Here is a 14,748-nt window from a genome sequence, read left to right as displayed (position 1 = left end):
TGTATTGCTTGAGTCAGGACACTGCACTTATGCTTAACAGACTCATTTCCTGCTTTTAAGAATAAGCAGAATTTCTGTCTTGCAATTAAGATCAGTCCATGCTCACGTATAATGGAAATTTTCAGAAGGTTAAACTATTTCTTCCTGAGTCTGTTTTTCATTTTTGAAGAAAAACAAAAACTTGTACAATATTCAGCCTGACCAAAAAGTCCAAGATTTGTTAGGATTCAATTTCATAATTGTCATGTTGTTTTCCAATTCAATTCAAAAGCTTCTAACTTTTTCCCATTGGTTGGCAGTACATTTCTCTCTTTTATTAGTGATTGCTGTAACAGCGTGAAAAAGCTTTCAAAATTATGTTACTTAAATTTTTTTTAAAAATGAGGAAGAAAAACTGTACACTATGAGGTAATAAACTATTCTTTCATAATAGAACTGTGTTTATTTGGTAATTTTTTCAAAGATCTTCATTGAGTTTTCAACTGTTAGCAAGAATCTCTCTTCATTTTATTCACCCATAAAGTGGTTTTGGTGTTTTAAAATACTGTTGTATTACTTTTATTTATTTCATGATGCTGTATGCTTTTGGCATTATCTCATCCAGTGATTAAAATTGAATAAAAAATTAGTAGCACTCAATATTTTCTCTACCAAGATTAATTTGGACTTTTTTGGGTGTTAAAATTTGTAGTTTTAATACATATTCAAAAATAAATCTTCAGGCTGTAGAGCACGTTGGTGCTGTTTACATTTTAATTGACGATTTTGTAACAAGATTGCACAAGATGATCCCTTTGGTATTCTGCCACCTTACTTTCAGTGATGTTCAGTTTTTCTTTTTTCCTTTTTTTCATATTTCTTCTAAATCTTGACTAGTTTGTGGCAGCTGGAGATCACTTAGTCCACCACTGTCCAACATGGCAATGGTAAGTACTCTTGATTCAGGAAAAAAGTTCATAAAAGGTATGACTTCATGAGTATGGCAGTTTACAAATAGATTGGTGCATGAAAATTAGAATAACCAGTTTAATTTTCCTCTTGTAGATTGTTCTTTTAAATAGTGCCCCAGTATTACTCAAAGTGAAATAACTAAAGAAAAATTGAACATTACACCTGTTTTGTTTTGCTGTGCTAACACAAGAGATGGACATCTTTGAGATCAGTGCCTTCCTTTGCCAGTATTCCCTTTCTTTAACAGTGTTTAGGTCAGTTCTTGTGGTAGGTCTTTAAAAAATATTTTCAAAAATTTAATAATTTTGATTATTTTTCAAATTAAAATATTGAATTTTTTATGACATTAATAGATACAGAATTTTTCAGAATCTCATGTTTCTTTACCATAAGAACTTCTTTGAAGTTCAAAAGTTTCTCCCCAATTTTAGGAATTTTAGCTCAAAAGTTGAGAGATTCATGATACCAAATAAAGTCTTGATTGGAAATCTATCTGTAACAGACTTTTCTAATTTTTGTTTTTCTCATTAACTTTTCTTTTAATTATAAATAATTTAAGCAACTTAGCAGTTCTCATAATGTATCTTTAAAATATCTGAATAATAATAAATTTAGTTTCATTACTTTGAGTACTTATGATAAAGCCACCTGGCAGTAGCTGAAGAAGTGATCTCAGTACTGGCACACTATTTTATTTAGGCTAGAACTGTTTGGAATTATTACCTTATTTGGATATGAGTGGTTCAACTTGTTACATCTTTTTTTTCCCAGTGACACTTTTTCAGTTGTAGTTGAAAGGTAGAGTTTTGATTGGGGAGCAGGGATTTTAGGATTAACAAGGTTCTAATTGATAATGTTCTCTAAAGAGCTTAAGTAAACTATTTAAAATCACAGTTGGAACTCTATTTCATCTGTGGCCTGTTCTATTACCTTTAATTTTTATATTTTAACACATCCAAAATAGTTCTACTTCTCGAACATTGTTTCCTGTGTACCAAGAAAGGCTGAAATGTCAGGTTCATTTACTTTTATGTCTTGTCTTTCCTGTGTATATTTCTGTTCCATATTTTAAATTGTGTTCATATCATAGAAGCTCTCAGATTTAGACTTTTCCCCACCTTCTAAATTGTTAAAACTGTATTTAGTTACATTCTGATCTACAGTATATCAATATATATTTCAAGTCAAATAGGTGTATAACATTTAAAATAATAAGTCATTTTGCAGGAAAAGAACTAAAGGATTTTCTTCAATACATATGTGATAGATATACATTTTCTTTATTCAGATTTGATTGTTGTAGTCCTTCGTTGTCTAATTATATAATTTATAGTATTATTTTAAGGGTTGATATCCATGGACAGAATCATTGTTTAGCAGATAGTATTTATAGTTCCCACTTCATGAATTATGGTTGAAATAATTTTATTGTAACTTAGAACTCAGTTATATCACAGTCCAGTGTTTATGCTTCTGACTGAACTGTTGGGGCTAGAGGAACAATTTATTTTAAATCTGTGCTAGAAGCCGACCATTTCTGTGCTATATGTTCATGTTTACAGGTGCCATCATGACTGTATTATATCATCTTCCCTCAGAACTTCAGGCATTACCGTTTCATTGTTGAGTTTGACGCTTGGGAATGGTCTAAAAAATCCTAGAAGCCTGACAGATTTTGGGGGGGCATTTACTAGGTTTATCTTGTGCTCAAATCTATGATTTGAAGTTTAGATGGAAGCTTAAGGCAACAGAACTCCAAATAATTTATATTTGTGACAGATACCACATGCCACCTCAGCTCTGACCAGTTCTAGTAAGAGTCAACTCAGAATAATCTTTGAAGAAATTTCTTAGTGAGATATTCCAGAGTAGCCCCCCAAATCAGAGATGTTATGCCTGGCTCTGACCCACAGAGGGTGCACTATTCAAGAGCAGGAGCCCCAGAGTAACTTGATCCTTGCTTCTTTATACCTTCTGGTTTTATGACTATGGGCAAGGTGACTTCTTTAAGCTTTTGTTTAACGTATAAACTGGGGCTATTAATATTATTCACTTCTTAGATTTCTGGGGATTATATGAAAATAATGCATTTTGGAGTTCTAGATCCTGTACTTAATAGAAATAAAGTGAAAGTGTTAGTCGCTCAGTCCTGCCGGACTATTTGCAACCCCATGAACTGCAGCCCACCAGGCTCCTCTGTCCATGGGATTTTCCAGGCAAGGATAGTGGAGTGGGTTGCCATTTCCTTCTCCACGGGATCTTCCTAACCCAGGGATCAAACCTGGGTCTTTTGCACTTCAAAAGACAGATTCTTTATCAACTAAGCTACCGGGAAGCACTCAGTAAAAGGTTTTATTGTTTATTTCTGTCATTATTATTCTCAGCATTATCATCTGGTGATTCAAAGCATCTTATCTCTGAGTTCCAGTTTTAATACAGGAGTATGAATGTGAATTTTGTCAACTACCTACTTTGTTATGCAACATCATACAGCTATTTTTCTGCCTCCTCTTGGTCTTATGATCAGCCCTACTTTAAAAATCTGGTTCAGATTATTTTTGTTTCAAGGAAGACATAATAGTTGCTTAATATAGTTCCGTATTATCCTTTTTTTAATTTAATCTAAATTCTCTTGGTCTGTCTGCAGTCTCTTAATACATTTCACTTAAATACATTTCATTTATATTATTGCTATGCTCTTCATTGCCCCAAGATACATCACTTTTTGGATCCTTCCCAAAGCAATCCTAAAATAGTTTTCTCAGGGGTGTGGGTTGTGTGGTGTTGAGATTAACGTGATATTTTCTGTTTTTGCCTTTTAAAATATTTTTTGTATTTTGGTTTTTAAAGGGCTACAGGGGAAGAATTGAAAGTGAAGGCTTACCTACCATCAGGCAAACAATTTTTGGTCACCAAAAATGGTAAGAATTATGTTGCATATATAATTAAAAAAAAAAAACAACTTAGTACTTACTAAACTTTTTTTTTTTTTTACTTTTTTATTGAAGGATAATTGCTTTACAGAATTTTGTTGTTTTCTGTTAAACCACCACATGAATCAGCCATAGGTATACATATATCCCCTCCCTTTTGAATCTCCCTCCCCATCCCACCCCTCTAGGTTTATATAGAGCCCCTGTTTTGAGTTCCTGAGCCATACAGCAGATTACCATTGGCTGTCTATTTTACATATGGTAATGTAAGTTTCCATGTTACTCTTTCCATACATCTCACCCTCTCCTCCCCTCTCCCCATGTGCATAAATCTATTCTCTATGTCTGTTTCTCCATTGCTGCTCTGTAAATTAATTCTTCAGAACCATTTTTCTAGATTCCGTATATGTGTGTTGTAATATGATATTTATCTTTCTCTTTCTGACTCACTACACTCTGTATAATAGTTTCTAGGGTCATCCACCTCATCAGAACTGACTCAAATGCATTCCTTTTATGGCTGAGTAATAGTCCATTGTGTGTATGTACCGCAACTTTATCCATTCATCTGTTGATGGGCTTGCTTCCATGTTATAGCTATTGTAAATAGTGCTGCAGTGAACAGTGGGATACACGTGGCTTTTTCAACCCTGGTTTCCTCGGTATATGCCTAGGAGTGGGATTGTGGGGTCATATGGTGGTTTTATTCCTAGTTTTTTAAGGAATCTCTATACTGTCTTCCATAGTGGCTGTATCAGTTTACATTCTCACCAACAGTGCAAGAACATTCCCTTTTCTCCACACCCTCTCCAGCATTTATTGTTTGTAGACTTTCTGATGATGGCCATTCTGACTGGTGTGAGGAGATATCTCATTGTGGTTTTGATTTGCATTTCTCTAATAATGAGTGATGTTGAGCATCTTTTCATGTGTTTGTTAGTCACCTGTATGTCTTCTTTGGAGAAACGTCTGTTTAGGTCTTTTTCCCGCTTTTTGATTGGGTTCTTTTCATCAGCATCTTGTAATTTTCTGTGTACATTTTTTTTTGTCTCCTTAGGTAAGTTTATTCCTAAATATTTAATTCTTTTTGTTGCGGTGGTAAATGGATTGACTCTTTAATTTCTCTTTCTGATTTTTCATGTTAGTATATAGAAATGCAAGTGATTTCTGTGTATTGATTTTGTATCCTGCAACTTTGTTAAATTCACTGATTAGCTCTAGTAATTTTCTGATACTGTCTTTAGGGTTTTCTATGTATAGTATCATGTCATCTGCAAACAGTGACAGCTTTACTTCTTTTCTGATCAGGATTCCTTTTATTTCTTTTCCTTCTCTGACTGCTTTAGTTAGGAATTCCAGAACCATGTTGAATAGTAGTGACGAAAGTGGACACTTACCTTGTTCCTGATCTTACGGGGAAAGCTTTCAGTTTTTCACCATTGAGCATAATGTTTGCTGTAGGCTTATCATATATGGCCTTTACTGTGTTGAGGTAGATTCCTTCTGTGCCCGTTTTTTGAAGAGTTTTAATCATAAATGGGTGCTGAATTTTGTGTCAAAGGCTTTTTCTGCATCTATTGAGATGATCATATGGTTTTTATCTTTAAATTTGTTAATGTGGTGTATCACATTGAGTTATTTGCGTGTATTGAAGAATCCTTGCATTCCTGGAATAAACCCAACTTGATCATGGTATATGAGCTTTTTTGGTGTGTTGCTGAATTGTTTGCTAAAATTTTGTTAAGGATTTTTGCATCTCTGTTCATCAGTGATATTGGCCTGTAGTTTTCTCTTTTCGTGTTGTCTTTGCCTGGTTTTGGTATCAGGATGATGGTGGCCCTGTAGAGTGAGTTTGGAAGTGTTCCTTCCTCTGCAATTTTTTGAAAGAGTTTTAGAAGAATAGGCATTAGCTCGTCTCTGAATGTTTGATAGAATTCTCCTGTGAAGCCATCTGGTCCTGGGCTTTTGTTTTTTGTGAGATTTTTGATCACAGCTTCAATTTCAGTGCTTGCAATTGGGTTCATAATTTCTATTTCTTCCTGGTTCACTCTTGGAAGATTGAACTTTTCTAAGAACCTGTCCATTTCTTCCAGGCTATCCATTTTATTGCCATATAGTTGTTCGTAATAGTCTCTCATAGTCCTTTGTATTTCTTCATTGTCTGTTGTAACTTCTCCTTTTTCATTTCTAATTTTGTTGATTTGATTCTTCTCTCTTTTGTTCTGGATGAATCTGGCTAAAGGTTTGTCAATTTTATCTTCTCAAAGAACCAGCTTTTAATTTTATTAATCTTTACTGTTATTTCTTTCATTTCTTTGTCATTTATTTCTGCTGGGATCTTTATGATTTCTTTCCTTCTACTAATTTTGGGGGTTTTTTGTTCTTCTGTTTTCAGTTGTTTTACTGTTTTCAGTTGTTCTAGGTGTAAAGTTAGGTTGTCTGTTTGGTTTTTTGTGTTTCTTGAGGTAGGATTGTATTGCTATAAACTTCCCTCTTAGAACTGCTTTTGCTGCATTCCCTAGGTTTTGAGTTGTGTTTTCATTGTCATTTGTTTCTAGAAGTATTTTGGTTTCCCTTTTAATTTCTTCAGGAACATGTTGGTTATTTAGAAATGTGTTGTTTAATCTCCATGTATTTGTGTTTCTTACACTTTTTTTCTTGTCATTGAAATCTAGTCTCATAGCATTGTGGTTGGAGAAGATGCTTGATATGATTTCAATTTTCTTAAATTTACTGAGGTTTGATTTGTGACCCAAGATATGGTCTGTCCTGGAGAATGTTCCATGTGCACTTGAGAGGAAGGTGTATTCTTCTGCATTTGGATGGAATGTCCTGAAGATATCAATGAGGTCCATCTCATCTAATGTATCATTTAAGACTTGTGTTTCCTTATTAATTTTCTGTTTTAATGATCTGTCCATTGGTGTGAGTGGGGTGTTAAAGTCTCCTACTATTATTGTGTTACTGTCAATTTCTCCTTTTATGTTTGTTAGTGTTTGTCTTACATATTGAGGTGTTCCTATGTTGGGTGCATAGATTTTTATAATTGTTTTGTCTTCCCCTTGGACTGATCCCTTGATCATTATGTAGTGTCCTTCCTTATCGCTTTATTTTAATGTCTGTTTTGTCTGATATGAGGATTGCTACTCCAGCTTTCTTTTACTTCCCATTTGCATGGAATGTATTTTTCCATTCTCTCACTTTCAGTCTATATGTGTCCTTAGATCTGAAGTAGGTTTCTTGTAGACAGCCTGTATATGGGTCTTGTTTTTGTATCCATTCTGCCAGTCTGTGTCTTTTGGTTGGAGCATTTAATCATTTACATTTAATTATTGATATATATGTTCCTGTTGCCATTTTCTTAATTGTTTGGGGTTGATCTTGTAGATCTTTTTTCTTCCCTTATGTTCCTTGACTATATAAATCCGTTGAACATGTTGTAAAGCTGGTTTGTTGGTACTGAATTCTCTTAACTTTTGCTTGTCTGAAAAGCTTTTTATTTCTCCATCAATTTTGAATGAGGTCCTTGCCAGGTACAGTAATCTTGGTTGTAGATGTTCCGCTCTCATTACTTTAAATATATCCTGCCATTCCTTCTGGCCTGCAGTTCCTGCTGAAAGATCAGCTGTTAAACGTATGGGGTTTCCCTTGTATGTTACTTGTTGCTTCTCCCTTGCTGCTTTTAATATTCTTTCTTTGTGTCTAGTCTTTGTTAGTTTGATTAGTGTGTGTCTTGGCATGTTTCTCCTTGGGTTTATCCTGTATGGGATTCTTTGTACCTCTTGGACTTGATTATTTCCTTTTCCATATTGGGAAAATTTTCAACTATAATTTCTTCAAAAATTTTCTCATACCCTTTCTTTTTCTCTTTTTCTGGGACCCCTGTAATTTGAATGCTTGTACATGTGATATGGTCCCAGAGGTCTCTGAGACTGTCTTCAGTTCTTTTCATTCTTTCTATTTTATTTTGCCCTTCAAAAGTTATTTCCAGCTCACTGATTAATTCTGCTTCAGATATTCTGCCATTGATTCCTTCTAGAGAATTTTCAATTTCAGTAATTGTGTTGTTTGTCTCTGTATGTTTCTTCTTTAATTCTAGGTCTTTGTTAGTTGATTCTTGAGTTTTTTCCATTTTGTTTCCAAGGTTTTTGGTCATCTTACTATCATCATTCTGAATTCTTTTCCAGGTAGTTTGCCTATTTTCTCTTCATTTATTTGGACTTCTGTGTTTCTGGTTTGTTCCTTCATTTGTGTAGCATTTCTCTGCTGTTTCTTTTTTTTTAACTTACTGTTTGTTTATTTGTTTGTTATTCCTCTGATGTGCAAGGCTGAGTGAAGTGATAATCCTGTCTGCTGATGACTGTATTTTTGTTCTGTTTGTTTAGATGAGGCGTCCTGCACAGGGTACTACTGGTGGTTGGGTGATGCTGGGTCTTGTATTCAGGTGATTTCCTTTATGGGAGTTCTCACTATTTGATACTCCCTAGGGTTAGTTCTCTGGTAATCTAGGGTCTTGGAGTCAGTGCTCCCACTCCAAAGGCTCAGGATTTGATCTCTGGTCAGGAATGAAGATTCCACAAGTGGTTTGTTATGGCATTAAGTAAGATTAGAACAAATATCCCAAATGAGAAACCAAAGATGAACCTCAGACAAATGGCAGTTATAAAATCAGGCAAATAATACTTAAAATAATGGTATATACTCATATACATATATACCCATGAGCAAAGTCAAAACAGTCCAACAAAATAAAGTACAATAGATTGACCCAGCGAACATGGGAAATCAAAAGTTATATTTACCAGTTAAGAACAACACTAACTAAAGCACAAACTGGAAAACAAAACTAAAGCAAGGTGCCAGTTGGGAATAAAGCAATGAAAATAATAGTAACAAATACGTTGAGAGGAAAGAAAGACAGGAAAGAAAGAGTAGCTAATGCAGTGTTAAATAGAGGTAGATGAAGACGATTTATATACATTGAAGATTAACTGCAAGGGGAAAAGGAACAGTAGGAAAGGCAAACAAAGGAAGAAAAGTAGAAAGTATAACAGATTTAAGAAAATTATAATTATGAAATAGAGAAAAGAAAAAATACAGAAGAAGAAAGAGAAAAGAAAGAAAAGGAAAACTCCACAAAACTTCAAAGGCCCAATGTAGAGGCAGAGGTTTATAATGACTATTAAAAGTGTTACTGGATATACACATGTATATATACACCCATAAGCAAATTCAAAACAGTCCAACAAAAATAAAGTACAGTAGATTGACCTGGTGAACAAAGGGAACCAAAAATTATATCTATCAGAACAAAATTTTATAAAGCACAAACTGGAAAACAAAACTAAAGCAAGGTGCCAATTAGGGTAGAAAGCAATGTAAATAAAACTAACAAATATGTTGAGACTAAAGTAAAGAAGGAAAAGAAAGGAAAAATAGATATGCAAAGTTAAATAGACATAGATAAAGAAGATTTATATATATTAAAGGTTAACTGCAAGGGGAAAAGAACAGTAGGAAAAGCAAACGGAGGAATAAATGTAGAAAAATAATAATAGGTTTAAAAAATTAAAACTAAAAAAGAACTCACCTAACTGCAAAAGCCCAATATAGAGGCAGAGGTTTATAACAGCAATAAAAAATGTGACTTAAGGGGGAAAAAAGGCTCAAAAGCTTAGTTAGATTTCATAGTACCAATAAAATTGACAACTACAACAGAGGGAGGGGGGAAAAATCCAGAAGAATCTACAGAACAAGTCAAAACATAAGAATAAATGTTTTTCTTGAGTCACTGCTGTCAGAGTACTTTCCCTCACTGGGAGTCGCAGTTCACCTCACCTCCCTAGGATGCCCTTTAACACTGTGCTGATCTCTGGACCTGCTGTGAGGGCAGCTCAGATTCTAATCTGGTCCTTGTATGTGTTCTTGCCTCCAACGTCCACAGCTATCAGAACTCGTGCGTTTTCTTTTGTGGGAGCTCTCAATGACCTTTTTTATATTCCACAGACTCAAAATCTGCCTAGTTGATTGTGTGGATTTAATCTGCAGCTTGTACAGCTGGTAGGAGGGTTTGGGTCTTTTTCCTTAGTGACACTGCCCTGGGTTTCAATTATGGTTTTATTTCCACCTCTGGATATGGGTTGTCCACTGGGGTTTGCTCCTGAGGCTGCCCTGGAGGGCTGCCCCTGTGAGGGGCAGGTGTGGAGGTAGTGCAGCTGCTTGAGTCGCAGGGGTTCTGGCAGCACCAGGTACTCAGAGGAGTTGGGGGCTCAGGCAGCAGGAAATACAGTGCTCTAGAAGGGTTTGGCAACTAGTATTGGCCAATATTGGAGAAGGAAATGGCAACCCACTCTAGTGTTCTTGCCTGGAGAATTCCAGGGACAGAGGAGCCTGGTGGACTGTCGTCTTTGGGGTTGCACAGAGTCAGACACGACTGAAGCGACTTAGCAGCAGCAGCAGCATAGGCCAATATGCTCCAGTATTCTTGCCTGGAGAACCCCCGTCCCTGACAGAGAAGGCTGGCAGGCCACAGCCCACAGGGTCACAGAGAGTTCGACATAACCTAAGAGACCCTGTGTGCATAGACACGACTTTTTTTTGCCTGTGGCAGCTCTACCCCAGTGAGAGTTCAGCATGAAGGTAGCGCAGCTGCTTGGCTTGCGGGTACCCTCGCGGCGCCAAGTGTGCAAGGACACGGACTACCTCTGCCGCAGGAGTTATGGCCCTATCAGTTTTTTTGAGCCTTTTGTAGCTGGTGATCAGAAGACCTATTTGGCCAGTCTTTGTCTGTAGTAGCTCTGCCCAGATAGGCACTTACAGGGCTCCCTTGTGTGGGGTCCTTCTCTGTTGTTTGGTACATCAGGCACATAGAGGGGCCCCCTGCCTGGGATCCTACTCTGTAGATTGGCGCATCAGGCACTTAAAGGGGCACCGTGGGTGGGGTCCTACTCTCTAATTCAGTGCATCAGACATTTGATGGGCCAGCCTTTCTGTTGTTCAGGGGCTGATGCTGGCATGTCAGGGGAGAGAGATTATGATTATGGCTCTACCCCCTACACATGACTCAGCCGTATTGCCTTGCTTCCTTGGCTGCCTGGCTCTCCTCCATCGGCATTTCCCACCACAGACTCCTCCTTCACATCCCCTGAGTCCATCTCTCCGCAGTCAACAGCAGCCCTCACCCTGGGATTGCTCCACGATCCCTAAACTCCAGTTCCCAGCCACTGCGCTGTGTAGGGTATGTATGGCTGCGGCAAGGACTGTCTGATTCTCATTCCATTATAGCCAGTCAGTTCAGTTGCTCGGTCGTGTCAACTCTTTGTGACCAATGGACTGCAACACACCAGGCCTCCCTATCCATCACCAACTCCCGAAGTTTACTCACTCATGTCCATTGAGTCAGTGATGCCATCCAACCATCTCATCCTTTGCCCTCAGTGAGTGGGGGAACTGAAGCAGAGGTCTGATCCCCACATTGGGGTGTCTGAGTCACAGGAGAAACATTTAAGGCTAAGAGGGAAACAGCTGATTTGTGACAGCCTAAATGGCTCCAAAATCATTGCAGATGATGACTGCAGCCATGAAATTAAAAGGCCTTTGCTCCTTGGAAGAAAAGCACTTCTGTGTCCGAAGGTGTATTCCTGATGTATCCATGGAGAGAGATGTATTCCACGTCCACCTGCTACTCTGCCATCTTGTTCCTCTTCCTTACTGATTGTAATTTGTGCTTAAAGTTGTACTTCTAGCTTCTCTCCGACAGAAAGTTGGAAATTTAATGACATTCTGAATGTTATATGAAAGTGAAAGTCATTCAGTCATGTCCGACTCTTTGTGACCTCATGGACAGTCCATGGAATTCTCCAGGCCAGAATACTGGAGTGGGTAGCCTTTCCCTATGGTAAAGTTTTTTTTTCCTATGGATTTTCTATGGTAGACTATTTTTTTCCATACTTGATTTTATCTCCATTTTGTTATTTCTTTTTGCCAAAAAGTGTAGATTGATGATGGGAATGGCTCTAAGCAAAATTGGACTTCTTATTGGGCTTTTTTTTTTTTTTTGCTGCACTGACTGCAATGGCATACAGGATCTTAGTTCCCTGGCCAGAGATTGAATCCATGCTGCCTCCAGTGGAAGTGCAGAGTCATATCAGCAGGACTGCCAAGGAAGTCCCCTTGTTGAACCTTTTTTTTTTTTTAATGTATTTATTTTAATTGGAGGTTAATTACTTTACAATATTGTATTTGTTTTGCCATACACTGACATGAATCTGCCACGGGTGTACATGTGTTACCCACCTCCCTTCCCATCCCATCCCTCTGGGTCATCCCAGTGCATCAGCCCCGAGCATCCTGTATCATGCATTGAACCTGGACTGGCGATTCGTTTCTTATATGATATTATACATGTTTCCATGCCATTCCCCCAAATCATCCCACCCTCTCCCTCTCTCACAGAGTCCAAAAGACTGTTCTATACATCTGTGTCTCTTTTGCTGTCTCGCATACAGGGTTATCGTTACCATCTTTCTAACTTCCATATATATGTGTTAGTATACTGTATTGGTGTTTTTCTTTCTGGCTTACTTCACTCTGTATAATAGGCTCCAGTTTCATCCACCTCATTAGAACTGATTCAAATGAATTCTTTTTAATGGCTGAGTAATACTCCATTGTGTATATGTACCACAGCTTTCTTATCCATTCGTCTGCTGATGGACATCTAGGTTGCGTCCATGTCCTGGCTATTATAAACAGTGCTGCGATGAACATTGGGGTACACGTGTCTCTTTCCCTTCCGGTTTTCTCAGTGTGTGTGCCCAGCAGTGGGATTGCTGGGTCATAAGGCAATTCTGTTTCCAGTTTTTTAAGGAATCTCCACACTGTTCTCCATAGTGGCTGTACTAGTTTGCATTCCCACCAACAGTGTAAGAGGGCTCCCTTTTCTCCACACCCTCTGCAGCATTTATTGCTTGTAGACTTTTGGATAGCTTCCATTCTGACCGGCGTGAGATGGTACCTCATTGTGGTTTTGATTTGCGTTTCTCTGATAATGAGTGATGTTGAGCATCTTTTCATATGTTTGTTAGCCATCTGTATGTCTTCTTTGGAGAAATGTCTATTTAGTTCTTCAGCCCATTTTTTGATTGGGTCATTTATTTTTCTGGAATTGAGCTACAGGAGTTACTTGTATTTTTGAGATTAGTTGTTTGTCAGTTGCTTCATTTGCTATTATTTTCTCCCATTCTGAAGGCTGTCTTTTCACCATACACAAAAATAAACTCAAAATGGATTAAAGATCTAAACATAAGACCTTCAGAAACTATAAAACTCCTAGAGGAGAACATAGGCAAAACACTCTCTGACATAAATCACAGCAGGATCCTCTATGACCCACCTCTCAGAATATTGGAAATAAAAGCAAAAATAAATAAATGGGACCTAATTAAAAGCTTCTGCACAACAAAGGAAACTATAAGCAAGGTGAAAAGACACCCTTGTTGGACCTTTTAAGTGGACTTCATAATTATAATCTTTTCAGCTACTTAATATCAGTCTTTTTTAAACCTAAGTTTTTCATGGAAGGTATAATTGATACTACTTTTGATATCTAAAATCTCAAAGCTAGAGGTTTTATTATCCATTGTATCATTGAAAGATTACCTGTAGGCACAAACGTGTTTCTGAAACAAGTATTTATGAAATTAATGAGGTTATTATGAAGCTAATTTGAAAACATCAAAAGGTTGTTACATTCACAGTCTAATGACATATAACAATGCATTGATTTGTGTTCTACTCATTATAGGAAAGGCAAAATATGTATAAAATATCACTTTTGTATCAATACAGTTTATATCAATATAGTTTTTGATGGGATTGGTCAGTTTATATCAGTATAGTTTTTGATGGGATTGGTCATGTCTATCTTGCTTGTTTTTAAAAAAAATCAAGAGATTAATAGCACTTTGGTGACCCCACACTGCAATGTTTTTACCTTATAATTTTTCAGTTTTAGGCTTATGTGAATAATACCTGTTGATCGAAGCATATGCTATATGAAGAACTTGGCACCAATTTGTGTAAGAGAGTAAAATTTAGCAGATTAGTGAACTTTACACTGGTTTATCCATTATTAATAGCTGGAGCTTAAATACAAATTATGAAGCTCATATTGAAAGTTACTTTAACGTTGTAAACCAGAGGTCACCTCTACCACCTCTGAGTATGACAAGTAGTGCCTCCATGTTCTGAGAGTAAAGTACTAAAATGATATGTTATTCATTAGCCTGAGGTTGAACAATGTCATCTCTGACTTCAGGTTTGCTGATCACAGATCATAAAGGTAGAGCATACTTTGAACACTCTCAGTAGAGCCTTTCTACTTGTCTTCTCACAAAGCTATTTAGGGAAAGATAAGTGTCATCAAATAATTATATGTCTGTTGATTGAGTGTAACTCTTAAATACTCTTATTAGAAATAAAATATAATATTCACTTAATATTTTGATGGTAGGAATATATTTTGTGGAATAAACTCTCTTTTAAAAATGGATTTACAGAAAGCAGAATATATCCTAGTAACTGCCCTTGGCATTTCTTTATAGTTCCATGCTATAAGCGGTGTAAACAGATGGAATATTCAGATGAATTGGAAGCTATCATTGAAGAAGATGATGGCGATGGGGGATGGGTAGATACTTATCATAATACAGGTAAGAGGAGAATAGAATGGCATGTGTTTAATTTCTTTTAAACTCTTTTGCAATCTTTTATAACAGCCTTGATTTAAAAAATAAAGCAACACAAGGTATAGTTTTGTACCAGAAGATTTTTATGTGAAAAGAAGCTGGAGAACAAATTAGGA

The 14,748-nt window shown here is 36.8% G+C and overlaps 1 protein-coding gene across 1 annotated transcript in view; it reads left to right on the top strand.

Moving 5' to 3' along the window:
• ATG3 (autophagy related 3) overlaps window positions 1–14,748 on the top strand; it is a 34,598-nt gene that overhangs the window by 6,374 nt on the left and 13,476 nt on the right. Inside the window, exons 3-5 of the mRNA NM_001075364.1 lie at window positions 877–926; window positions 3,802–3,872; window positions 14,489–14,596. Of these exons, the coding sequence (NP_001068832.1) occupies window positions 877–926; window positions 3,802–3,872; window positions 14,489–14,596 (229 nt within the window). The remainder of the gene's footprint in view (window positions 1–876; window positions 927–3,801; window positions 3,873–14,488; window positions 14,597–14,748) is intronic.

The sequence above is a fragment of the Bos taurus genome, chromosome 1 (assembly GCF_002263795.3).
Source record: "Bos taurus isolate L1 Dominette 01449 registration number 42190680 breed Hereford chromosome 1, ARS-UCD2.0, whole genome shotgun sequence".
Classification (NCBI taxonomy): Eukaryota; Metazoa; Chordata; class Mammalia; order Artiodactyla; family Bovidae; genus Bos; species Bos taurus.
The sequence above is the reverse complement of the archived record's forward strand: the minus strand, read 5'-3'. Positions and strand labels throughout refer to the sequence as shown.